At 35.2% G+C, this 26,973-nt stretch overlaps 1 protein-coding gene across 1 annotated transcript in view; it reads left to right on the top strand.

Annotated features, from left to right (window-relative positions):
• ACADM (acyl-CoA dehydrogenase medium chain) overlaps positions 1–26,363 on the top strand; it is a 34,955-nt gene extending 8,592 nt beyond the window's left edge. Inside the window, exons 5-12 of the mRNA XM_065910885.1 lie at positions 106–206; positions 976–1,056; positions 8,415–8,545; positions 10,655–10,763; positions 15,243–15,383; positions 15,938–16,033; positions 23,900–24,148; positions 25,430–26,363. Coding sequence (XP_065766957.1) covers positions 106–206; positions 976–1,056; positions 8,415–8,545; positions 10,655–10,763; positions 15,243–15,383; positions 15,938–16,033; positions 23,900–24,148; positions 25,430–25,501 — 980 coding nt within the window. The 3' untranslated portion in view covers positions 25,502–26,363. The remainder of the gene's footprint in view (positions 1–105; positions 207–975; positions 1,057–8,414; positions 8,546–10,654; positions 10,764–15,242; positions 15,384–15,937; positions 16,034–23,899; positions 24,149–25,429) is intronic.
• The last annotated feature ends 610 nt before the right edge of the window (positions 26,364–26,973 follow it).

Below are 26,973 nucleotides of genomic sequence, written 5' to 3'. Positions count from 1 at the left end.
AGTTAACCTAATTGTTATATTGCAAGTCATTTAAATAATTTGGTTTATTTCTGTTGAGATATGCTATATATTACAATGGGCTCTTAAAATATTTTGATATTGTAGGAGGTCTTGGACTTGGAACTTTTGATAGCTGTTTAATTACTGAAGAATTGGCTTATGGATGTACAGGGGTTCAGACTGCTATTGAAGCAAATTCTCTAGGGGTAAGTTATTTAGAAAATTAATTGGCTAACCGAGGTGTTGTTAATGAAAAAGTACTGCTAGGCTAGGTTAGTTGGCAGAGCACAGTTTTCTTCTAGGAAAAAAAACAACACGAGGTTCTACAATGAAGCCTGGATTTTTACTCCATGAGTTGATTGTTCTGACCCTGTTGTTGTTAGTACTTGAAGTCCTGTCTGTCCTTGTGGGGAAACTGTACACTTTGGCTGTGGCTTCAGTGGCAATTCTTAGATAAGGTCATTCAGGAGAAGGATTGGGATGACTTGCTGCCTCTGCTGGCAATGCTGAAATTTAGTGGATAAGTCTTAGAAGAACTGACCATATGTACCATGTCATTTATTATAAATTTAATTATTTACCTGTGCATTTTACTATAGTAGATGTTTACATATTATATTACCAACAAGTCCTATATAACTTAGTTTTATGTGCATTCTTGGATTAACAGATTTATATCCTCGTGGTGCTAGCTCTCTGACTAAGAGGCAGAATAAAGGCCAATTCTTTGGCCTTACATTTGGGGAAAAATAGTTGTCTTGTTTTGAATTATAGTGTTATATTTGAATTTACTAGGAATTTCCTGGAAGTCCAGTGGTTTCGACTGTGAGTTTTCACTGCTCCGAGGGCCTGGGTTCAGTCCCTGGTTGGGAAACTAAAACTCCACAAGCTGTGCAGCGAGGCCAAAAATAAAGAGTTGACATACCTAATTTAAAATATCTTGCTTTTTTAATGTCACTTTCCTTTGGTTGACAGCAAATGCCTGTTATTATTGCTGGAAATGATCAACAACAAAAGAAATATTTGGGGAGAATGACTGAGGAGCCATTAATGTGTGTGAGTATATGCATCAGCTACTTTATTTCACATTTAAGAAAGGAATAAAAATAGAAGAAAGGAATAAGCGTGCTCTTTTTCCTTTTCAGTCTGTATATATACATTGGGCTATATAACACATTAAGACAAAAGCAACATATTTAAGTACAGTAGTGTTTCAGGGATGACAAGTGTCATAAAATTAATCTCTTGCCTGTTTCCAGAAGAAAGAAACCTACTTAAGATGTTTCTAGGATGCCAGAAAAGTATCGTAACAATCCTCTAACTTATTTCCAGTCAAGACATGTCTACTTAATGGAGCACTCTGGAGCTCTTGAACTGAGTGGTTGTGTGTCAGGAAGTTCAGATCAAATATATAATTCTAGGTGTTTGAACTAATAGTTTATTGAACTAATAAGAAATTAATAGGACTGAAAAGATAACTGTTGAATGAATGAGTGACTTCAGGAGGAGAGTTATAGATTTTATTTTTCTGAAAGTTATTCAACTATGAATGAGTGACTTCAGGAGGAGAGTTATAGATTTTATTTTTCTGAAAGTTATTCAACTAATTTTTAAATTGGATTTTTTAAAAAAGATATTTTCATACATTTTATACACATGCATACTGAATTTTTACTTTGAAAGTGACTTTACATAAGGATTTTTTCTTTCTTTTGGGTATTAGTCTAACAGATTTCAGTCTAGGGTCTGATTGTGATAACGAAACATACTAAATGGTTATTAGTTTTGAGCTACTTGTAAGAATCAGTCTGAAAGTAGAAAGTAATATTTGAAAATAAATGTTTTAAATTTATTTCAGGGCCTAAATTTCAGGCAGACTAATAAAAGACATTTATATGTATTTCCTACTTGTCAATTTGTTTCAACAAATGAAAATTTCTTAGAGGGCTAAATCTCAATATTATCTGAGAATTGTGTGAAACATCCAGGTTCTTTTCCTGTAATGTATAAAATGTTAGAAAAAAGCTAAAAAATTGTAGCATACAGAGATGGTTAGAAGAACTTAATGCATGAATAAGAGTATTTGTAATTATCTTATAAATAGGTATTTCTAAAATATTAAAGTCTTTTATAAGTTGTTTAAGTATTTTAAACATTTCTTTGACAGTTTTGTTTGTTATTCATACCTTTAATATATGTAAAAATATATTCATTCTAGTCCCTAATGTACTCTGACCTCTGAATTAATAAAGGTTTGCTATACATTTTCCCTCTTCTAGCTCATAATATATACTCAAATATGTATCTAGTGCAATTGATATATTCAAAATATGAAGCCAAGGATGAAAATGAAAATAATCAATTGGTATATTAATTCAAAGTATTGCTTAATTTATACTAAGTTTCAGTTAATGCCCAATAATATTTAGAAAATTATAGTACTATTGTGTTTTGTTTAAACTTTCTAGAAATTAATATTTAAAAATTTTTTCTGATTATAAAAATGATATAGAAGATTTAGAAAGATATGAGGAAGAAAAATGTCTGTAATCACTCAGATATAAAGTTAACTGATATAACTGTTTTACTGTATTACTGTATACTCTTTGATTTTTTAATACATATAGATGTACTTTTCACAGTTAATATCATATATGCAGTTTCATATCCTTTTTAATATATAAGCATTTTTATGCTCTACCTTTTAAATACTGTGATATTTATTACTACATAATATGATATCTAATTGATATACTATAAATTATTTCACTAGTCCATGTTATTGAATATTTAAATTCCTTAGATTGTTGCTTTTAAAAATAATGTCATGGTAAAAATTTATACAGAAAAAGATAAGTCTTTGGGTTTTACTTTGGCATGTTTGTAAGATTTAATCTCTTACCAGATCGTGTGATCAGTTATACTCTTGTTGAAGGTATGAGAACAGAAGTAAATAAGGGTAACACTATAATTATCTTCTTATTGGAGTATAATTGCTTTACAGTGTTGTGTTAGTTTCTGCTGTATAATGAAGTGTATCAGGTGTATGTACACAACGCATATATCCCCTTCCTCTTAGACCTTCCTCCTACCCCCTCCACCCCACCCCTTTAGGTTATCACAGAGCAACAAGCTGTATAATTATTTTTCAATACCACTTAGTACAGAAAAATTTTCCAAAAATCAAAACTAATTGTATTATTGTATATATGTATTAAAATAATAGGAAACCATATTTCTTTTTCAAAAATTGGGTTAAATATTTTAAACAGCATATACCTAAAATATATACAGTATTAGATGGCTAGAAACAAGTATTAGACTGTTGGAACAAGCTTGTCATAGACAAGACCTTCAGTAAACTTATTTGCCCAAACATGGTCTAAGAACTTTGAGGTGTTTGAAAAAACCTAACAGTGGTAAAGAAAACTCTTGTCATAAAACCATACATTTCCAGTGGAACTGGGAAGTATTAATAGCTGAAATGTAACTGAAACAATACTGAAGTTGAGGTCCCAAGATCTGGCTTCAGGCAATGTAGTAGTAACAGGACCTTATATAGTTACTTAGCTTCGAAATCTCTTCTGAAAATAGGGCATATAACATCTTGGAAGGATACAGTAAGATAAAGTGCTTGTGTTTTCGTAAGAATTTCTTCACATAGTGTCCCTTTTGCAATATAATATACAAATTTCTTTCATACCTAATACTAGGGGAAACTTTGTTTCTCTTTAACTGCCATTCATTCATCCATCCATTCACTTAATAATCTGAATTCCTTGCTATATGCCAGTTTACACTTACAGGTAGTATTTTTTTGTTTTGGTAAGGAGCATAGAGCCAATTTTATAGTCCTCTGTTAATAATTATCTGAACCTCAAAGCATGTGTTATAGTATATTCTTCTATTTTACTGTCACTTCACTGTGATTTTTAAAAAAACATGTATTATATAAACTACCTTCTAGTCCCTTTAGAATGTAAGACAAAAAAAGTTAGTAATTTAATAGAGAACAATGCAAAATTACTTAGTAAACTCTACAAAAATAAGTTGGTGGCATCATCACTAATAAGCTTATAATGCTATTCTCATTCTTCTAAATTTTCAAATACTGTGTACCAGGTGAACTTAGAATAAAACAGCAAGTAAAATTGGGCTCCTGCTCACAACAGACTGGTAGACCCTCATCTCCTTACCCAAATTGTATTATTATATTTGTATTATTGTGTCATAGGATTTATAAAATTATGCAAAATAAATTCTTCATAAATAAATAGTTATGAATAAAAGAATATTATTTTAATACATTATCTTAATAGTTTAATATATTCTTTTAAGAATATTAGGTTAATATCTTTTAAGGAAATTAATCTTTATTATTTTGAGAATATTATTTTAATATATCTATATAAAAATAAATGCTAATTTTCTTGACTTACAGTGTGGTAATGAACACAAGTTGCAGTGGAAGCAAAAGTGACTTCTGCCAAAAAAAAAAATAAAATTAAATTACTCTGTGACAATCAAATAAGACAAAAACCATCCATTTTGTATAGAAACACACAAACCCATATACTTCATAAGCTCTAAAAACTATACATTATAAACCAGAGAAATGTCTAATATCACATTTCAAGGGAAAAATTCCCAAAGTTACCAATACTTAAAATTTTGGTATTTTAAAGTGTTGTTTTTTCTGAACAGTTCATTTGTATAATACTTTTTATTTTGTTATGATGCTGAAAACATCTTTGAATCTCCAGGTAGAAGAGTAATCTAGTTAACTTTATGTGTCATCTGAATTTACTCTATCACATATCTGTGAAAAGGCCATCTAGCTCATGTTTTCATATCTGGGAGTCAGCCTCCTGAAACAGCTTCATTTGGGAGTATCTCTGACCATCAGAAAACTTTTTTAGATTATGTGCTTCTGAGAAAAAGGATTGTGTCATTTCTTTTTATCATTTCACTGCCTGATACCATAATAGGTGTTCAGTATGTTTGAATAATTTCATAGTAGTTTTCTCCTATCAATTCAAATTCTTTCCCTTGCCTATATAACCCTTCAGGTATTTGATTATGGCTATCATGTGAATCTTTTCTGAGCTAATTAGAGCCAATTTTTTTCATCTTTTCTTCACAATAAAGTCCCATCACCTTCTTAAAGGTGACTCAAAAATAGCAGAGTTAAATATAGTACTCTAACATGGTGTGATAAGTACAGAGAAGAATGGTTTCATCAGTCTCATTTTAGGTACCGTAGTCAGTCACGTCTGACTTTTTGTGACCCCGTAGATTGTAACCTCCAGGCTCCTCTGTCCATGGGATTTTCCAGGCATGAATACTGGAGTGAGTTGCCATTCCCTACTCCAGGAGATCTTCCCAACCCAGGGATTGAACCTGCATCTTTAGCATCTCTTCCATTGGCCAGTGAAACCTTTACCACTAGTGCCACTTTTCAATAATCTAGATGAGAAGTAGTTCTGAAGAGCGGACAGAAAATAGTTTTGTTTGGGACACATTTTGCTTAAGGTATTTATCACCAAGAAGAATGTCTAATAGATAAATCCATGTAAGAAGGTAAAGGTCAGGGGAGAGGTAAAGCCCTAAACTGGAGACTTAATAGGCTATTTGGTGAGTATACCAAACCTTAACACCAGTGGGGAGACTGATTTGGCAATTTAAGTCAAGAGTAAGTTTTGTGTAAATCAACAGTGCTAATGCTATGATCTGTATGATCTATATTTAGATCTGACCTTTACCTTCCTGCATGGACTTATCTCTTAGACATTCTTCTTGGCTAGACTTAATTAATTGATAAAAAAGATAAATACATTGATGCCTTTGAATTGTGGTGCTAGAGAAGACTCTTAAGAGTCCTTTGGAGTATAAGGAGATCAAACCAGTCAGTCCTAAAGGAAATCAGCCTTGAATATTCATTGGAAGGACTGATGCTTAAGCTGGAGTTCCAGTACTTTGGCTTCCTGATTCCAAGAGCTGACTCATTGGAAAAGACCCTGATGCTGGGAAAGATTGAAGCAAAAGGAGAAGAGGGTGACAGAGGATGAGATGGTTAGATAGCATCACCTACTCAATGGACATGAATTTGAGCAAACTCCGGGAGATACTGAAGGACAGGGAAGCCTGGTGTGCTGCAATCCATGGGGTTGCAAAGAGTCATACATGACTTACTGACTGAATGACACCTGAACTGCTAGTACTTTGCCCTGCATAATACTATTTCATTCTTCTGTGCCTAGATCTGCTTGCTTCATTTATTTGTCCTTCAAGACTTATCTCCTCCAATGAGTATTCATTGTATCTCCTCCAAAAGTGTTCTTTTTACCCTCCTTATCACTCACCTCCCACCCCTTTATAGGTCTAAGTAGTCATTTCTAATGTCCTTATGGTCCCTTACTACTTTGTATTAAAATGAACTGTTAAGGTTTCTTTCTTTGGACTAAGTACCTTAAGGTGAGGAACTTGTGTCTTTAGGCCTTTTATTCACAGTTCCCATCACCCAGTAAATGTGAATGAACTTCAGCAACCCATTGTTTGCCCTTCCACCACCGATTTATCCTCTTGTGAAATCTGTATGCCTTCCACCATCCCTGCCTCTTGAGAAATCTGTATGCAGGTCAGGAAGCAACAGTTAGAACTGGACATGGAACAACAGACTGGTTCCAGATAGGAAAAGGAGTACGTCAAGGCTGTATATTGTCACCCTGCTTGTTTAACTTTTATGCAGAGTACATCATGAGAAACACTGGGCTGGATGAAGCCCAAGCTGGAATTGAGATTGCCAGGAGAAATATCAATAACCTGAGATATGCAGATGACACCATTCTTATGGCAGAAAGCGAAGAAGAACTAAGGAACCTCTTGATGAAAGTGAAAGAGGAGAGTGAAAAAGTTGGCTTAAAGCTCAACATTCAGAAAACTAATATCATGGTATCCGGTCCCATCACTTCATGGCAAATAGATGGGGAAACAATGGAAACAGTGAGAGACTTTATCTTCATGGGCTCCAAAATCACTGCAGATGGTGACTGCAGCCATGAAATTAAAAGACGTTTGCTCCTTGGAAGAAAAATTATGACCAACCTAGACAGCATATTTAAAAGTAGACACATTCCTTTGCTAACAAAGGTCTGTCTAGTCAAGGCTATGGTTTTTCCAGTAGTCATGTATGAATGTGAGAGCTGGACTGTAAAGAATGCTGAGCGCCGAAGAGTTGATGCTTTTGAACTGTGGTGTTGGAGAAGACTCTTGAGAGTCCCTTGGACTGCAAGGAGATCCAACCAGTCCATCCTAAAGGAAATCAGTCCTCAATATTCATTGGAAGGACTGATGCTGAAGCTGAAACTCCAATACTTTGGTCACCTGATATGAAGAGCTGACTCATTTGAAAAGACCCTGATGCTGGGAAAGATTGAAGGCAACAGGAGAAGAGGAGGACAGAGGTTGGATGGCATCACTGACTCAATGGACATGGGTTTGAGTAAACTCCAGGAATTGATGAAGGACAGGGAGGCCTGGTGTGCTGTAGTCCATGGGGTGGCAAAGAGTTGGACACGACTGAGTGACTGAACTGAGCTGAACTGATCCCTTTATCCACTACTGTTTACATCTTGTCAGACCTCTGTTGGAGAGCCTTAAGAGGCTCTTGTTCTTTCTATCAGATAAAAATTTAACTTAGTGTAATAAAAGTGTTCTTTGTCATCTGTTCCTCTCCTTTCTTCGCAGATTAATTTTCTACCATTCCTTTACATGCAGAGTATACATATTATAGAATCTGATTATCCTCTAAGTATTCCTTTTCATTTTTTGAGACTTAATTTAAGCATCACCTCTGGAAGCTTTCTGGACACATAAAACTAGTTTTTTAAGCCCTTTATGTGTGACTATAATACTTAGATATGTAATTACAATATAGTATTCTATAGTATTCATCTCCACTGTTAAATTGTAAAAATTTTGAAGACAAGATATTTTCATCTCCTCCTTTATAATCTGGTAAATAGTAGATACTGCTCAGTACATGTTTGAATGAATGAGTTCATGTGAAATTGAATTTAACTTGGTTGAAGATACCTAACATTTTAATTTTTAACATAGTTTATTGGTATCCTTCATAGTGAAGGACAGGGAAGCCTAGCGTGCTGCAGTTCATGGAGTTGCAAGGAATTGGATATGACTTAGCAACTGAACAACAATAATCCTACATCCAGTTTTAAATTACATATTAAATGTTTTTACATTTAAACAGTTTGATTCTGTAAGAACATTTTATTTTTACATATTTTAAAATATTTAAAATTATTGATATAAAAAATAAGATACCTTTCTGGTTCTAAATGTTCATAATTTTAATAATTAACATTTATTTATTTCCTTTTTTCCATATATTCAAGGCCTATTGTGTAACAGAACCTGTAGCAGGCTCTGATGTAGCTGGTATAAAAACCAAAGCAGAAAAGAAAGGAGATGAGTATATTATTAATGGTCAGAAGATGTGGATAACCAATGGAGGAAAAGCTAATTGGTATGTTGTTTAAAACATCTCTGTACATTGTTTCTTCATTACTTCATATTCAGAATCTCCCCCTCTCCTTTGCTTTGTTATTAAATCACCACAATTAAGATAAATTTTATTCATGGAACTGGATGGTCCATAAAAGATTATAAATAATTCAGTAATTTTTAAAAGTCCTAAGTCCTGAGTTGTTTCTTTAAATTGTCTCAGAAGTTTAATTTGTAAAATAAAATTAAACAAAAACACCTGCTGTGGTTGAATCTAATTAGGAAAGCTATAGCTCCATCTACTTGGTTCACAACACCTACTCTCTGCACCAGAACCTCCTTGGAACCATTCCCCTGAGACTCTGAGGGAAAAAGGAAAGCCACTGGTATAGCACATTTCTCTAATCCTGAGCAATAAGCATTATCTTTTAGAATGGACAGAATTTTACTTTAATAAAATCTAAAAGGCCCAAATATGTAAGTACAAAAATAGTGACATGAAGTTCAACAGTGTTATAAAATCACTTGTATAAATATAAAATGTTGAAGGAAAACATATTTGATAGCACTATTTGTGAAAAAATATATGAAGAAAGGGTCAATAGCAATCAACTGTCTGATGTATCTGCCTTTAAGAAGTGAATGTAGTTTCTTGCTGAAGTATAGCGTCAAACAAGCAGGAAAAAATGGTAGCAGTTCTAGGAAACACTTTTTAAGACAGGCATTGACAAAATGGAATAAATTCAGAAGCAAGTAAATGTTCTTCATTAGGGTGAAGGCAGAAAACATGTCCTGTAAAGAATAAAGGAGTTAGATTTGTATTGGAAGAATTTAAAAATTTTTGAAATAATGTCTCATACAAAGACTAGGTTCATACATTTGCCTCAGAAAGCCAGTTTAGAATAAATGGGTGAAAGTGAGACAAATGTAGAGTATAGCTCAGCATAAAGATAAGCACTTCAATAGTTGTTCTATCCAATATGTAAGTTGTCATGGGAAAAATGTATTTGCTCATCATTACAAGTATATAAATAGAAGCTTATAGAGGAAGGACTCTGCTGATTGGAATAATAAACTAAAAATGGACTATCTTTCCTTCCTTGTCTGCAAAAATTCTGATTCAATATATATATGTGTGCTCTTTCAGCATTATTTTTTGACAAGGAAAGCATTATTCCCAAGAGTGAGTTTACTGTCTATTTTAAATATGTCCATCACTTTATGAGTGTCCAACATTATGGATTGCTATATATCATTAAGTTATCATAATATCATCAAGTAATAAAAGAATGAAGAAATAATTACAGTGTAACAAGTTGAGAGAAATCCAGTGCAATTAGAAACTTTGACAACTGTAAGAATTCATTAAGTACAACTCATCATGTAATAAGACAAATTAGGTAAAATATGAAACTGGAAAAGAGTTTTTACTATTTTTTTAAACTATTAAGCAAAACTGTAGAATGAGTGATAGTTTATTAGTTTTAAGCACAGAAAATAAATTTGTTGTGTAAGGAATATTTTTAAAATTCTCCTATTCCAGGCTATTTAGAACATGGGTTACATGGATATTTGGATGTTTTTGCCTTTTCTCCTCATGTTGCATTTTTAAATCTTTCTGGGAAAAATTCTTCTGAAGAGAAAATGTAGCAGATATTCGTAATAATTCAACTATAACAGAAACTCTGATTTTGCTGCATAAAGAGGACAGTAGTCAGACCATGGGGGTCTCTATCTCATTGCTCTTCATAGGCAGCCCCATTTGCCCTACTTTTCTAAATAGCTTGTCCCTTAAATACTTAAACTAGTTTTGGGAAAGAAAAAGTGACAGTTCCAACACATACATACTTTATGTTATCTTGATATGAGGCATTTTTACTTGTCAAACAACAAAAAGTTAAATTCCATATTATTAATAGAGAAGAAGTAGATGTGGGTTAAAATACTAGCTCTGCCACATCATAAGATTATGACCTGGGCAAGCTTTTAAATCTTTCTGATGCTTCATTTCTTCTATAAAACAGCGATAATAATAATTGCAATTGTTGGGAGGATTAACTGAGATGGGAGTCATCATATGTTGTATGTTGTTATCTGCTGATACCATTATCTTTATCATCATGTTTATTAGGTATTTTTTATTGGCTCGTTCTGATCCGGATCCTAAGGCTCCTGCTAGTAAAGCCTTTACTGGCTTTATTGTGGAAGCAGACACTCCAGGAGTACAGATTGGAAGAAAGGTAAATGTGTACTTATAGTGACTAATGCCTCCAATATTGTTTTAACTATAAATTTAAAAATTACTAATTTCAGTTTCCTTTATTGAAAACATTTTGTTTGTATTAAGTTGCAATAGAAATAAAGCTGCATTTGATGTTATAAGGTAAAATAATCCTTCCTGAAGATTTTTAAGTTGAGAATAGTCATTTCAAGTCATTTGAAAGAGTGGCCAAATTGTATATAATTTGTATGCATATACAATTCTATATGTTTACAGTTTGCCTATATTCCCATTGCTCCTGCTTCTCATGCTGCTTATTAAAAACCAGATTATATTTTTTTCTTAAAAAGGGTCATGGTATCTACAACTTCCTCTCAAATAATTCAACAAATAATGCTATAGCTAATAGTTATACACACATACAAAACACAGAAATAAAGCAAATATGCCAAAATTGGTGAATCTAGCAAAGATATATAGGTATTCATTTTACTCCTCTTGCAATTCTTCTGTTGGTTTGAAAATTTTTAAAACACTGAGGGGATATAACTATCTTGGCAATTTCTTTTTTCATATATAAATATATATATATACTAAATATATATATATAATTGAAGTATAGTTGATTTATAATGTTGGGTTAATTTCTGCTGTACAGAAGAGTGATTCAGTTATATATATATATTTTTCATATTCTTTTCCATTATGGTTTATCACAGGATATTGAATGCAGTTCCCTGTGCTATATAGTAGGGCCTTGTTGTTTATCCATTCTGTATATATTAGTTTACATCTGCTAATCCCAAACTCTGAATGAATCCTTCCCTCTCTCACCACCCGCCTTGGTAACCACAAGTCTGTTCTCTGTGTCTGGGAGTCTGTGCTGTCTTGTAGTTAGGTTCATTTGTCATGTATTTTAGATTGCACATATGTGCTCAGTCACGTCCAACTCTTGTGACCCCCATGAACTATAGCCTGCCAGGCTCCTTTGTCCATAAGATTTTCCAGGCAAGAATACTGGAGTGAGTTGCTATTTCCTATTCCAAGATTCCGTATATAGGTGATATCATATTGTATTTGCCTTCCTTTTTCTAACTTACTTCACTTAGTATGATAATCTCTAAGACCATCTAAGTTATTGCAAATGGCATTATTTCATTCTTTTTATGGCTGAGGAATATTCAATTGTGTGTATATACCACATCTTCTTTATCCATTCATCTGTCGATGGACATTTAGGTTGGGTTCATGTCTCACCTATTGTATATAGTGCCACTAGTAACATAGGGGTACATGTATCTTTTCAAATTATAGTTTTGTCCAAGAGTGGAATTGTTGGATCATATGGTAACCCTATTTTTGTTTTTTTCAAGAACCTCCATACTGTTTTCTGGGCTTCCCTGGTGGCTTAGATGGTAAGGAATCTGCCTGCAATGCAGGAGACCCAGGTTCAGTCCCTGTATCTGGAAGAGCCCCTGGAGAAGGGAATGGCTATCCACTCCAGTATTCTTGCCTGGAGAATTCCATGGACAGAGGAGCCTGGTGGGTTATGGGTTGCAAAGAGTTGGACACAACTGAATGACTAACGTTTTTGCTTTCATACTGCTTTACATAGTGGTAGCACCAATTTATATTCCCATCAACAATGTAAGAGGGTTCCTTTTCTTCACACCCTCTCCAGCATTATTTGTAGACTTTTATTTATTTTTTAATTGAAGGATAATTGCTTTACAGAATTTTGTTGTTTTCTGTCAAACTTCAGCCTGAATCAGCCATAGGTATACATATATCCCCTCCCTTTTGAACCTCCCTCCCACTTCCCTCCACATCCCACCCCTCTAGGTTGATACAGAGCCCCTGTTTGAGTTTCCTGAGACATACAAGAAATGCCCCTTGGCTATCTATTTTTCATATGGTAATGTAAGTTTCCTTGTCACTCTGCATACATCTCACCCTCTCCTCACCTTTCTTCATGTCCATAAGTCTGTTCTCTATGTCTGTTTCTCCACTGCTGATTCTTCAGTACCACTTTTCTAGATTCTGTGTATATGCATTAGTATACAGTATTTATCTTTCTCTTTCTGACTTATTTCACTCTGTATAATGGGCTGCAGGTTCATCCATCTCATTAGAACTGACTCAAATGTGTTCCTTATTATGGCTGAGTAATATTCCATTGTGTATATGTACCACAACTTTATCCATTCATCTGTGATGAACATCTAGGTTGCTTCCATGTTCTAGCTATTGTGAATAGTGCAGAAAATGAACAATGGAATACATGTGTATTCTTTCTCAGTTTTAGTTTTCTCAGAGTATATGCCTAGGAGTGGGATTGCTGGGTCATATGGTGGTTTTGTTCCTAGTTTTTTAAGGAATCTCCATACCGTTTTCCATAGTGGCTGTGTCAGTTTATTTGTAGACTTTTTAATGATGGCCGTTCTGACCAGTGTGAGGTACCCATTGTAGTTTACATTGCCATTTCTCTAATAATTAGTGATGATAAATATCTTTTCATGTCCCTGGCAATTTCTTATCAAGTTAAACAAGCACTTACCACATACTCAACACTCCTAAATATTTATCCAAGAGAAATAAAAACAAGGACCTATGTTTATAGCAGCTTTATTTATAATTGCTGAAAACTTGGGAGTGGCAGGGCAGTGGGGAATGTCCATCAGCTGGTGAGTAGATAAAGGATATATGGTACATCCATATAGGGGAATGCTACTCTGAAATACTGATCAGCAGCAACATGGATGAATCTTAAAAGCACTCTGCTAAATGAAAAGTCAGATACAGAAGGATGACCTTATTCCATTTATATGACATTCTGGAAAAGGAAAAACTTATGGACAAAATCAGATTTGTGATTTCTTGGGATTGGGAGTAGAGTAAGGGAATTGACTAAGAGAGTACAAGGGAACTTTTAGGCATGCTGAAGTATCTTCATTGTGGTAATAGTTAACACATATACATCTGTCTAAACTATTAGAAATGTATGTGTTACAAGAGTTAATTTTTCTATATGTAAATTCTATGCCAGAACACCTAATTCTCAGAGGTGGAGATAAATGTTAATAGAAGTTCAACTTTTACTCAGTACATTGCTAGCTCTATTAAACTAAAATTAAATGTTCCAAAGCAAATTATGTTAAATGCTTTTATTGACATTTGTGGTAAAAAGATAGTCTTCAAACATACAATGAAATCTGTCTTTGTGGGTAATATGTACATGTAGACTTTAGACTACTGTTGGTTTTGTTGACTAAAGAAGATGAACAACTTGAGAGTTGTGAGTTAAGTTTTATTTGGGGCAAAATGAGGGCTGCAGCCTGTGAGACAGCACCTCAGATAGTTCTGAGAGACTGCTCCAAAGAGGCAGTCAGGGAACGTTAATATATAAGATTTTGGTGAAGGGGGAGTTCAGTGCAATCAAGTGCTTACTTTACAGAAGGTTTTCTGCTAGTCCCAAGAAGCTAATGTCACCATGAAGGGATTTAGTGATTTTCTAACCATTCCCTTCTCCACGAGATCTTGACTCAGGGATTAAACCCAGGTCTCCTGTATTGTGGGCAGATTCTTTAATGTCTGAGCCACCAGAGGGAAATGGGAGGGAGGAGTGGCTTAAACTGTTACGTTTCCCAGGAGAGTCTGTGGGATCATGAAATCAGTTCCTGAAAATATCCAACTATCTAAAGAACTGGGAGTTCTTTACCAGGGCTTCCCTGGTAGCTCAGCTGGTAAAGAATCCACCTGCAATGCAGGAGACCCGGGTTCAATTCCTAGGTCAGGAAGATCCCCTAGTGAAGGGATAGGCTACCCACTTAAGTATTCTTGCCGGGAGAATCCCCATGGGCAGAGGAGCCTGGCGGGCTACAGTCCAGTCCATGGGGTTGCAAAGAATCAGACATGACTGAATGACTTAGCACATAGCACAGATCTAAAGACCTGTTCTGCCAGATACCCTGGAGCACAGAGTGCCTCATTCCACCCTGAACTCCCTCAGGAGGTGTTGAAGGTCAGCAGCTGCAGCAGCACAGGGTTCAGTCTCTGCAAAGGCAAATGGCGACTGCCCTTATTCAGTCACTGGCAGATGCTCTCAGCAAGTGCCATTTGTCATTGACAGGTAAGTGACAATTTGTAGTCAACAGTTTCAGAGTTTGTGAAACGTTGTTTTAGATGAGGGTATCACAAACTTTTTTTTTTAAAGATGTAGCATACTTAAGTATTTTAGATTTTGAGGGCCACATGATCTTTGTCACAAATACTCAGTTCTGCCGTTGTAGCAAGAAAGTAGCCACAGAGAATATGTAAATGAATAAGTGTGATTGTAGTTCTGTAAAGCTATATTTAGAAAATAGGCCTTGCAGGCCATAGTTTGTCCACCTCCATATAAGGCAATTGCAGAAAATTTTAAAGTCTTTAACAGTGCTTAAAGCAAGAATTTATGCTAGCTCAAAGTATGTTTCATACTATGTATTGTTTTCCTTATTAGGAATTAAATATGGGCCAGCGATGTTCAGATACAAGAGGAATTGTCTTTGAAGATGTGAGAGTGCCTAAGGAAAATGTTTTAATTGGTGAGGGAGCTGGTTTCAAAATTGCAATGGGAGCATTTGATAAAACCAGACCACCAGTAAGTAAGATGACTTAATAACCTTTATAGAAGTTTTCATTTATTATATTGAATAGTTTTATTTTAACATTGTTTGCTTGGTCTGTATTTCTTTTTAAATATCTGCTTTTATTAAAGATGGAGGGATTTTGGTTTTTTTTTTTAGAATTCTTCAACATTCTTGCTATTACAGAAATTATTTTAATAAAAGCAAAATTACTATAGTTGTTAGATTTACAAAAAAGCATTTCACACTTAATTTAATCATTCCTGCTAATGAGTACTCATTCCTCTTGCCTCACTAAGAATATTTCCCATGAGAAGCTTTCCCCTGTTAAACAGAAAGAATGATTTATCTCTAGGCTATGATCCTGTGCCTTAAAAATGCCTTCCATTAACCTTTAATTCATATAAAATATAAATTTAAATGCTTGTCATTTCCCCCATCCTTTATTGCCTTAAGGTATAGGTCGGCTTCTCTTTGCACAAACTTTAACTTAGATTTTAGGCAAGTAGCCATTATGTGTGTGTTTTAAAGACAACATGAACTTCCGCTTTGTAAAATGTATTGCTAGGTAGCAGCTGGTGCTGTGGGACTAGCACAGAGAGCTTTGGATGAAGCTACCAAGTATGCCCTGGAGAGAAAAACTTTTGGAAAGCTGCTTATAGAGGTAATTTTAATACTATACTTGTTTTATTAAATGTAAAGCCATTCATTTTCACTTAAGATTTGAAAACTATCTTTTAAATAAAAAATAGTTTATTTCTGCTTTGGTAGCAAGAAGATAATGTGAAGTGGAAGTGTCAGGGTGGGTTTTAAGAATACCTTTGCATATATGTATATGTATATATAAAAATTTATTTGGCTGCACCAGGTCTTAGTTGCAGCATGTAGGATCTAATTATCTGACCAGGGATTGAACTCCAGCCCCTTGCATTGGGAATGTGGAGTCTTAGCCTCTGGACCACCAGGTAAGTCCCAAGACGCTGCTTAGATGCTGCTACTATTAATATCTGTTATCTGCTTTGGGATTTATGTTAATTAAGAAGAAAAAGAACAGCTGATATTTAACTGCCTGTATTATCTAATTCCATCAGTACACTATTTTTTGTTTATACTACAATTTCCATTAAAGACCAGGAAGCTGCAGTTTAGAATAAATAATTTGTCCAAGGACATACAATTTAGAAATCAGAGATCCAGGGTTCCATTTCATGCTGTTAATCCATGTTACTTCTCATGTCTTCTTGCTTATCAAATAATCAAATAATTTTAGTACTATTTGTTACTGTTGTTTTTTGGCCATGCAGCATGTATTGTGGGATCTTAATTCCCCAACCAGGGATTGAACCTGGGCCCTTGGGGCAGTGAAAACTCAAGAGTCTTAACCACTGGATTGCCAGGCAATTCTCAAGAACTTTTTAATATTATCTTTTCAAACATTTATGCTTCCCCATTGTCTGTATTCTCTTCTGTAACTCCTATAACTATTGGTTGCACAGGGGATGCTCCCTATTTCTATCCCTGTGTGTCAGTGGTTCTCAACTGTCTGGTGGAAGATAGGTTTTAATTTTCAGTCTACTGTGGACCATTATTTTTTTAAAATATACGAAAGTCACAACACTATCAAATTGTTACAAATGCTTACTCTCACTTTGTGTATCATGAACCAGTGCAGTAACAATTTGTGTTCTATAGATGAAACTTGGATTAGTACACTTCTGTATCTCAACCTCAATTATGTAATTTATTTTTGCTATAATCTAGATAACTTTCTCAGATTTGCTTTTCAGTTTTTTTTTTTTTAACCCTATGTCTAATCTCCTCTTCAATCCATTTAATGACTTTTTTCATTTATAGAATTTATGTTTGGTTCTTTTTCATTTCTGCCCTTTCTTTTATGGTGGCCTGGTTTTTCAACATAGCTTCTCTTTCTCCTTTTTTATCTTTTTAACTATATAAAGCTTCAGTTATAGTCACTTTCTGATTTTTTTTCTGTTATTTCAAGTTCTTCAGTTCAGTTCAGTCGCTCAGTCATGTCCGACTCTGCCACCCCATGAATCGCAACATGCCAGGCCTCCCTGTCCATCACCAACTCCCAGAGTTTACTCAAACTCATGCCCATTGAGTCGGTGATGCCATCAGCATCCCATCCTCTGCCGTCCCCTTCTCCTCCTGCCCCCAATCCCTCCCAGCATCTTAGGGTGGCTGTTTTTTTGGTCTACTGCATCTGATCTCTCTGTTATGACCAGTTATTTCCTGTCTTAATTTTTGCTTATAAGCTTATCTGCAGCAGCATTCATTAGTTTCCTTCAATGCATTGTGGAAGTATCCAGGAGACCAGTTTTTGTACGTTTTTGTACTTTTGTCAGGTAGCCCAGAGGTTTCAGTATTCTTAGAGCTGTTTTTCCCACATGAATTTCTCCACTTGTAAAAATCCTATACCACAGCTGTATACATTGATTACATGCTTAAAAGAGATTCCTTTTTTAAATCTCCCAGACAGAGTCTTGGGCAAGAAATAAGCTTCTTTGTGGTCTTCTTGCCTTGATGAGCTGAGACTTTTAGTTCTTCCTTTGGAAAGAGAAGTTCTTATTGGCAGAGAATTTCAATTTCAGCCCCTCATCTTTTTCATTCTCACATCTATCTCCTGTTCTGTGTTCATTAAAACTCCAACTCCTATCATGTTAGACTCAAATCTCAGGCTGATTTTTTTCCTTCCCCATGTCATTGCTTCTCAATCAGAATTAAATTTTTGGAGGCCCTTGGAGATTTGTTTCTTTCCTTTGAGTTATTTTATTTTGCTTTTATTTTTTAAATAACTTTATTTATTGGCTGTGTTGGGTCTTTGTTGCTCTACTTGTGAGCTTTTCTCTCGTTGCAGTGAGCAGGGTCTATTCTATCAGTTGTGGTGAGCGGGCTTTTCATTGGAGTGACTTCTCTTGTTGCGTGGCAGAGGTTTCATCAGTTGGCACATGGGCTCAATAGTTGCAGCTCCTGGGCTTGAGAGCTCAGGCCCAATATTTGTGGCACACTTGGTTAGTTGTTCCATGGCATGAGGGATCTACCTGGACCAGGGATTAAACCCATGTCTCCTGCATTAGCAGGCAGATTCTTTACCACTGAGACACGAGGGAAGTCCCCTTGTTTTGTTTTTAAATCAAGCATTTCTTTGTGTTTGTGGACAGAAAGAGAGTCTATATTAGCTCATTTATGTCACCAGAGCTATATGTATACAGATTAGTGAAATGTATGCTTATTATTAAATATTAGTTTAGTTTAATCATAAACAGATAACATCATTTTCAGGTCCTTCTCACCAACTGTCTGATATTCTTCTGGCTATTTTCAACTCAAAATGGAATCTTTTATGTTCCTTTTCTTACAGACTCTAAAGATTCTTTTTTGTATTTTTGCCATCTGCAGAATGATATTTTTGCCTCATGGCTCTTACTGTTAAGTATAGTAAGTCTGTGTTTTTGCTTACTACTTTTCTAAGCTAAACAAAGGAGATATTAAGCAGCTGATTTATACATAGCTTTGGTCTGTTACTTAAAAAAATAAGATTGGGTTTTTTTTTTTTAGTTTTGTTTTAAGGGACATTATTGAGTATAGTATTCTAATCATAGCTCTCCTGTTCACTCCCATGTTTATCATTGTTGTTATAACTACTTCTCTCTTCAGGAGAACACTGTGTCACTATCCTCATAGTGCTTAATTTGCTGTGGGTAAAGAAAACTGACAAAAACAGAGGATGGTACTTTTTCTTATCAATTAAGTAAAACTAGGAACACTGATAACAAATTACTGGATGATAAAATCTCTTAATAGTAGGCAATAATTGCCTATTCCTTTGTCTAGTCAAAATCCTCCATCCAGGTTAAAGGTGGAGTAGTTTGGGATGATATGAAAGAATCCCTTGTGAGTAACTATTATTTGTATTGATTATTATTGCTAGTAGGCAATATCTTTTCCCCATGATTTCCATTTCTTGGTGGGAAAATGGATGAGGAGAAATACTATTTGGGACTTGAGACTGAAATAAGATATACTTAGAAAGAAATATACTTATATCTCCTTTTTTAACCACCTTATGCTCAAAATTCTTTCAGTATCTTCTCATCACACTCAGATCAAAATCCAGAGTACTTGCACTGATCTTCTATCATCTACACTGACCTTTTGTTGTTGTTTTTACATTTACTTCTCCCGGCAGATATCCACTTCCTCATTCATTTCATTAAAGAATGTACCCTTGATTACCCTTTGTAAAATAACACCTGAAACACTTGATATAATGATGACTGTGACTGATGTGTGTGTGCTCAGTCGTGTCTGACTCTTTGTGATGCCATGGACTGTAGCCTGCCAGGCTCCTCTGTCCATGGGATTTTCCAGGCAAGAATACTGGAGTGGGTTGCCATTTCCTACTCCAGGGGATCTTCCCGACCCAGGGATCGAACCTGTATCGCTTGTGTCTGTCACATTGGCAGGCTGATTCTTTACCACTTAGTGCCACCTGGGAAGATCTCACTTTTTTTCTTCATAGCTCTTAGCACTGCCCAACATTGTATCATGTATGCTTTTGTCTACTGTCTTTCTTTACTGCCTCACTAGCATGTAAGCTCCACACAAGAAGTAAATTTCTATTTTGGAAACCTTTATACTTCTAGCACTTATGATATTTTTCACTGTGAACTTCTCAACAAATAGTATTCCATGCATTAATTCATTTAATCCTTGAGGAAGGCCTGAATTGCCATAAACTTCCATCTTAGAACTGCTTTGTTATGCCCCATAGATTTTGGAGTATTATGTTTCTGTTTTCATTTGTCTCCAGGTTTTTTTTTAATTTCCTCTTTGATTTCTTAAGAGATCCATTGTTGTTTTTTATTTAAATAGAATGTTGTTTACATTCCACATTTATTGTGTTTTTTGCAGGATTGTTTCTGTTTTTGATTTATAGTTTCTACCACTGTGGTCAGAAAAGGCATTTGACATGATTTCAACCATTGAGACTTTTTTTGTGGTCTGACATGTTATCTATCATATAGAATGTTTTATTAACTCTTTAAATAGAATGTGTACTCTGCTTTTTTGGGGTCAAGAATATATTCTTCCGAACTTGTAAGCATACTTCATATTTGAAACTTTCACATATCAAGGTATGGTGGACATAGTTCCATTCTATAACATATCTTGGCCATATAACTCACAGATGACTTACTGTCTCCTATTGAAAATATTTGTCTAAGTCTCCGAGTTGATTAGGCTTCCCTGGTGGCTCAGATGGTAAAGAAACTGCCTGCAATGTAAGAGACCTATGTTTAATCCCTGGGTTGGTGACATTCTCTGGAGAGGGACATGGCATACCATTCCAGTATTCTTGCCTGGAGAATGCCATGGACAGATGAGCCTGGTGGGCTACAGTCCATGAGGTCACAAAGAGTTGGACACAACTGAGTGACTAACACTTTCTCTGTTTGATTATGAACCTCTAGAGGATAAAAAACATCTTTTATTTGTCCTTGTCATCTGCCCATCAGCACCTGATAACAGTGCCACATTATTTGGAAATACCAGACCACCTGACCTGCCTCCTGAGAAACCTGTATGCAGGTCAGGAAGCAACAGTTAGAACTGGACATGGAACAACAGACTGGTTCCAGATAGGAAAATGAGTACATTAGGGCTGTATATTGTCACCCTGCCTGTTTAACTTATATGCACAGTACATCATGAGAAACACTGGGCTGGAAGAAGCAGAAGCTGGAATCAAGATTGCCAGGAAAAATATCTATAACCTCAGGTATGCAGTTGATGCCACCCTTATGGCAGAGAGTGAAGAGGAACTAATAAGCCTCTTGATGAAAGTGAAAGAGGAGAGTGAAAAAGTTGGCTTAAAGCTCAACATTCAGAAAACTAAGATCATGGCATCTGGTCCCATCACTTCATGGCAAATAGATGGGGAAACAGTGACAGACTTTATTTTTTGGGGCTCCAAAATCACTGCAGATGGTGATTACAGCTGTGAAGTTAAAAGATCCTTACTCCTTAGATGGAAGGTTATGACCAACCTAGATAGCATATTAAAAAGCAGAGACATTACGTTGTCAACAAAGGTCTGTCTAGTCAAGGCTATGGTTTTTCCAGTAGTCATGTATGGATGTGAGTGTTGGACTATGAAGAAAGCTGAGCACTGAAGAATTAATGCTTTTGAACTGTGGTGTTGGAGAAGACTCTTCAGAGTCCCTTGGACTGCTAGGAGATCCAACCAGTCCATCCTAAAGGAGATCAGTCCTGGGTGTTCATTGGAAGGACTGGTGCTGAAGCTGAAACTCCAATACTTTGGCCACCTGATGTGAAGAGTTGACTTATTTGAAAAGACCCTGATGCTGGGAGGGATTGGGGGCAGGAGGACAAGGGGACGACAGAGGATGAGATGGTTGGATGGCATCACAGACTCAATGGACATGAGTTTGAGTAATCTCCGGGAGTTGGTGATGGACATGGAGGCCTGTCGTGCTACAATTCATGGGGTGGCAAAGAGTCGGACACGACTGAGCGACTGAGCTGAACTGAACTGATGGCAATTTTCTTTTAAAAATCCGAAGCAAGCACACACAAAAAAAGACGATCTCTTTAACAAGTGGTGATGAGAAAACTGGTCAACCACTTGTAAAAGAAACTAGAACACTTTCTAACACCATACACAAAAATAAACTCAAAATGGATTAAAGATCTAAATGTGAGACCAGAAACTATAAAACTCCTAGAGGAGAACATAGGCAAAACACTCTCCGACATAAATCACAGCAAGATCCTCTATGACCCAACTCCCAGAATATTGGAAATAAAAGCAAAAATAAACAAATGGGACCTAATGAAACTTAAAAGCTTTTGCACAACAAAGGAAACTATAGGCAAGGTGAAAAGACAGCCTTCAGAATGGGAGAAAATAATAGCAAATGAAGAAACAGACAAAGGATTAATCTCAAAAATATACAAGCAACTCCTGAAGCTCAATTCCAGAAAAATAAATGACCCAATCAAAAAATGGGCCAAAGATCTAAACAGACATTTCTCCAACAAAGATATACAGATGGCTAACAAACACATGAAAAGATGCTCAGCATCACTCATTATCAGAGAAATGCAAATCAAAACCTCAATGAGGTACCATTACACGCCCTTCAGAATGGCTGCTATCCAAAAGTCGACAAGCAATAAATGCTGGAGAGGGTGTGGAGAAAAGGGAACCCTCTTACACTGCTGCTGGGAATGCAAACTAATACAGCCACTATGGAAAACAGTGTGGAGAGTCCTTAAAAAACTGGAAATAGAACTGCCATATGACCCAGCAATCCCACTCCTGGGCATACACACTGAGGAAACCAGATCTGAAAGAGACACATGCACCCCAGTGTTCATCGCAGCACTGTTTATAATAGCCAGGACATGGAAGCAACCTAGATGCCCATCAGCAGATGAATGGATAAGGAAGCTGTGGTACATATACATCATGGAATATTACTCAGCCATTAAAAAGAATACATTTGAATCAGTTCTGATGAGATGGATGAAACTGGAGCCCATTATACAGAGTGAAGTAAGCCAGAAAAATAAACACCAATACAGTATACTAGCGCATATTATATGGAATTTAGAAAGATGGTAACGATAACCCTATATGCAAGACAGAAAAAGAGACACAGATGTATAGAACAGACTTTTGGACTCTGGGAGAAGGCAAGGGTGGGATGATCTAAGAGAACAGCATCGAAACATGTATATTATCAAGTTGAAACAGATCACCAGTCTAGTTTGGATGCATGAGACAAGTGCTTGGGGCTGGTGCACTGGGATGACCCAGAGGGATGGGATGGGGAGGGAGGAGGGAGGGGGTTCAGGATGGGGAACACATGTAAATCCATGGCTGATTCATGTCAATGTATGGCAAAAAACCACTACAATATTGTAATTAGCCCCCAACTAATAAAAATAAATGGAATAAATAAATAAATAAATAAAAATCCCAGGAGCTGCTTAGAAGGATCCATGTAATTTTTGCGGTATTTTTATAAAAATGTAAAACCTCATTCCAATCCTGAGAAAACATCATGCAAACCCAAACTATGGAACATTCTACAAAATATAACCAATCAGTATTCTTCATAAGTGCACAATGGTCATGAAAGAGAAGGAGAGACTGAGGAATCCTAACAGCTTTGGAAAGACTAGGAAGAAATAACAATTAAATACAGTTGGAATCCTGGATGAGATCTTACAACAGAGAAAGGACATTGGTGGAAAACTTGGCCAAATTTGAATAAAGTATATAGTTTAGCTGATAATATTTTACCAATGTTAATTATACTATGGTTTTGTAATATTTACCACTGGAGGATGCAGATTGTAACTTTCTAAAAGTCTGAAATTAGTTTTTAAAGTTAAAAAAAGTTTCAAAAAAAAAGTTTCAGGGGAAATAATTTTAAATTAATAAATATCCTTAAACTTTTTTCCTGTTTAATTCTAGCACCAAGGAATATCATTTTTGCTGGCTGAAATGGCAATGAAAGTTGAACTAGCTAGAATGAGTTACCAGAGAGCAGCTTGGGAAGTTGATTCTGGTCACCGAAATACCTATTATGCCTCTATTGCAAAGGCATATGCTGGAGATATCGCAAATCAGCTAGCTTCTGATGCTGTTCAGATTTTTGGAGGCAATGGATTTAATACCGAATATCCTGTAGAAAAATTAATGAGGGATGCCAAGATCTATCAGGTAATGTTAAAAATGATTATGGTTGATTTTTAAGGAACATAATATTCATAAGTCATATGGTAGATTGTGTCACAGGTAATAATAAATCATCATAATAAGTGGCTGTGAGCTTAAATTTTTAGAACTAATTAACACAAAGAAGAATGTTACTTTGAAGTATATGCCTTGAGTGAGCAAGCTAACAAAGCTAATAGTGTAGACATGTAGATTTATCTGAATAACCCTTCTTTAATTCTTAACATCCTAGCTAATTGTAACCCACTCTTTGCTCTCCTTAAAGCTTGCATATCACTTAAACTAATTAAATTATTTTATTTTGAATCTTACCTGACAACTCTTGAGGTCATATTTAGGAGGTAAAAAAACATGAGGAGAATGGCTTCTTAATTAAATTGATGGTTAAGAAAACTTAGAGATAGTAGTTGATTTAGTAAATAAGATATAAATGCTCATGCCATATGTATTTTAAGTACTTATAAGCCATGCTTCTCTCCTCCATTACTCCCTCAATTACTCCAATATCTCCTCCATTACTCCCTCAATTACTCCAGTATCTCCTCCATTACTTCCCTCAATCCCCAGGAAATTATTTGACAAATCTAGTCATTTAAAATCCAGAGGTAGAATCATAGAATGTTAAAGAGAGAAATTTAGACAGTGCAACCCTTCAATTTAGATTTGAAAAAGCTGAGGACCATAATTTGTGCCTTATCCAAAGTTCCAAGTTTAATTGATAATGCTCTCCCTTCCCTGGAGCCTTCAATTATTACCTTTTTACTTTTCTCTGACATCGGAACAAATAGTTAAAAGTTTAAACTGGAAGACAGGGCTGTCTTCTAGGAATACTTAACTGAACAATGCAAATCCTTCCGGCATCTTTTTTTATTAGCAACTCAGTTCCTTAGGAACAAAAAATAAAAGTTAGGTTTGAGAGTAAGAATAGAAAATGACTGAAGGTGACAACTAGCTAAAACAGCTCAAAAAAGTTGGTTAAATATTTCAGCAACGTTAAACTTTAGATTTTCCAAATACTTTTTGAAAGTTAATATCCTTTTAAGACTGTTCTACAAAATTTTGGTAGTGTTCTTATAATAATTTTAACTAATCTTTAGAAAATTATGTATTTTCATGGTTTTCAGAAAATCAGGTTTCAGAATCACTGTAGATTATAGACTGCATGTATGGTTTGATTCAGTTTAGTATTGGAATGGAGTTTAGAGTACTGTTTAAAATACTGAGGACTTACATGTGAAATATATTTAACCCACTTTTTTTTTCCAGATTTATGAAGGTACAGCACAAATTCAAAGGCTTATTATAGCCCGTGAACACATTGGCAAGTATAAAAATTAACCAGATCGCCCTGTTAATAATTGTTGAGTAATTAGAGTATGATGTACTTTTTAAACTGCAGGAGAGAGGAAAGGCTTTAAGGTTTCTTTTCCAGTGAAATTTTTAACATAGTTTCTCTTGTACTAAACCTGTACAACTGATTCTAATAGTATTGGGTTGGCCAAAAAGTTTGTTTGGGTTTTTCTATAATGTTATGAAAGAACCTGAACTAACCTTTGGGCCAACCCAAAAGTTTTATATTTTTGTTTAACTTTATGACTTGTCTTTTCTATAACACATTTGGTTTTATTAAAGTTACGCGTTTTCCTTTAGTTCCACTGTACCTGAATTACCTTAACCTAGAAAAATACATTTGGTTTGTTATTTTAACCTCTGAAAATTAGAGCAACAGAAATTTCTTGGAATTTCAGTGTTTTTCCAAAGACAGAAAAGAAGGTTTATAAAGTATTCAGAATGTTCCAAAATTTACATTGAGAAAATATTCTAGGATTTAAATAACTTGTCAGTGACTTTATATAAGTGACTAATATAAGACTTAATGGTCTTGTATTAGAGGAATTAATTTTACTGCAAGTTGGAAAGCATTTGGTTTCTCTTTTGTACAGTAATAGTCAAAAATTTGATGTTCATATTCTCCCTTTATACAGTGACCAGAAGTTACATAAAAGTTTTAATTCTGAACCCACATAATTCTGAGCCCACATTTCACTTGCCTTAGTTTTAAAAAGTCAATACAGTTTCCTTTAAATTATTTTTATATGACTCTGTTGGTCTCTGGTTAACCTTTGGTCTATTGTGTACAATCTGATTTCATGCACATACATTCTAAAAATAAACTTACATAAATTTGTTCAGTGTTACATATCTGTTCAATTTGTGTATCTGTTTGTATTCTTTTCAAGAAGTCTTATTATTTCATTTAACAGTGTATACTTGATTTATTTACTATGATGGAAAAAAATTAATGTTTTGATTTTGAATTGCATAAAGTTAGCTGCCCATATTTTCATCAGATTGCATTATTAGATACCTCAGAAAATATCAATATGGAATAATGAAAGGACAAAATATGAATTTATTATTTCTTTGTAATTCTAAATGTTGAATACTGCTAAAATATGTTATACCAGATGATATTTCTTATGTCACTTATTTTCCAATTCCGATACCAACAGGGCATCCACAGTTCAATCTTATTCTGACAGTAATGCAGAATAGTTACCATCAGACTCCACAGGTTTAAGAACTCTGGCCCACTCTGCCTGAAGTGGTATCTCACTTCCAACACCACTTATAAATCCTAGATCCCCAGGCTACCCGCACTTCTGTCCACTTTGGTTACAAATTTGGGTATTCCATGTCCCTGCCCTCAGGTTTGACAATTTGCAAGAATGACTCACAGAACTCAGATAAAACATACTTCCTGTTTATTAGAAAGGAGGAAATGCAAAGGGCAAGGTCTAAGGAGGGAC

Source organism: Muntiacus reevesi, chromosome 1, assembly GCF_963930625.1.
Source record: "Muntiacus reevesi chromosome 1, mMunRee1.1, whole genome shotgun sequence".
NCBI lineage: Eukaryota > Metazoa > Chordata > Mammalia > Artiodactyla > Cervidae > Muntiacus > Muntiacus reevesi.
Note: the sequence above shows the minus strand (reverse complement) of the source record. Positions and strands in the feature narration are given on the sequence as shown.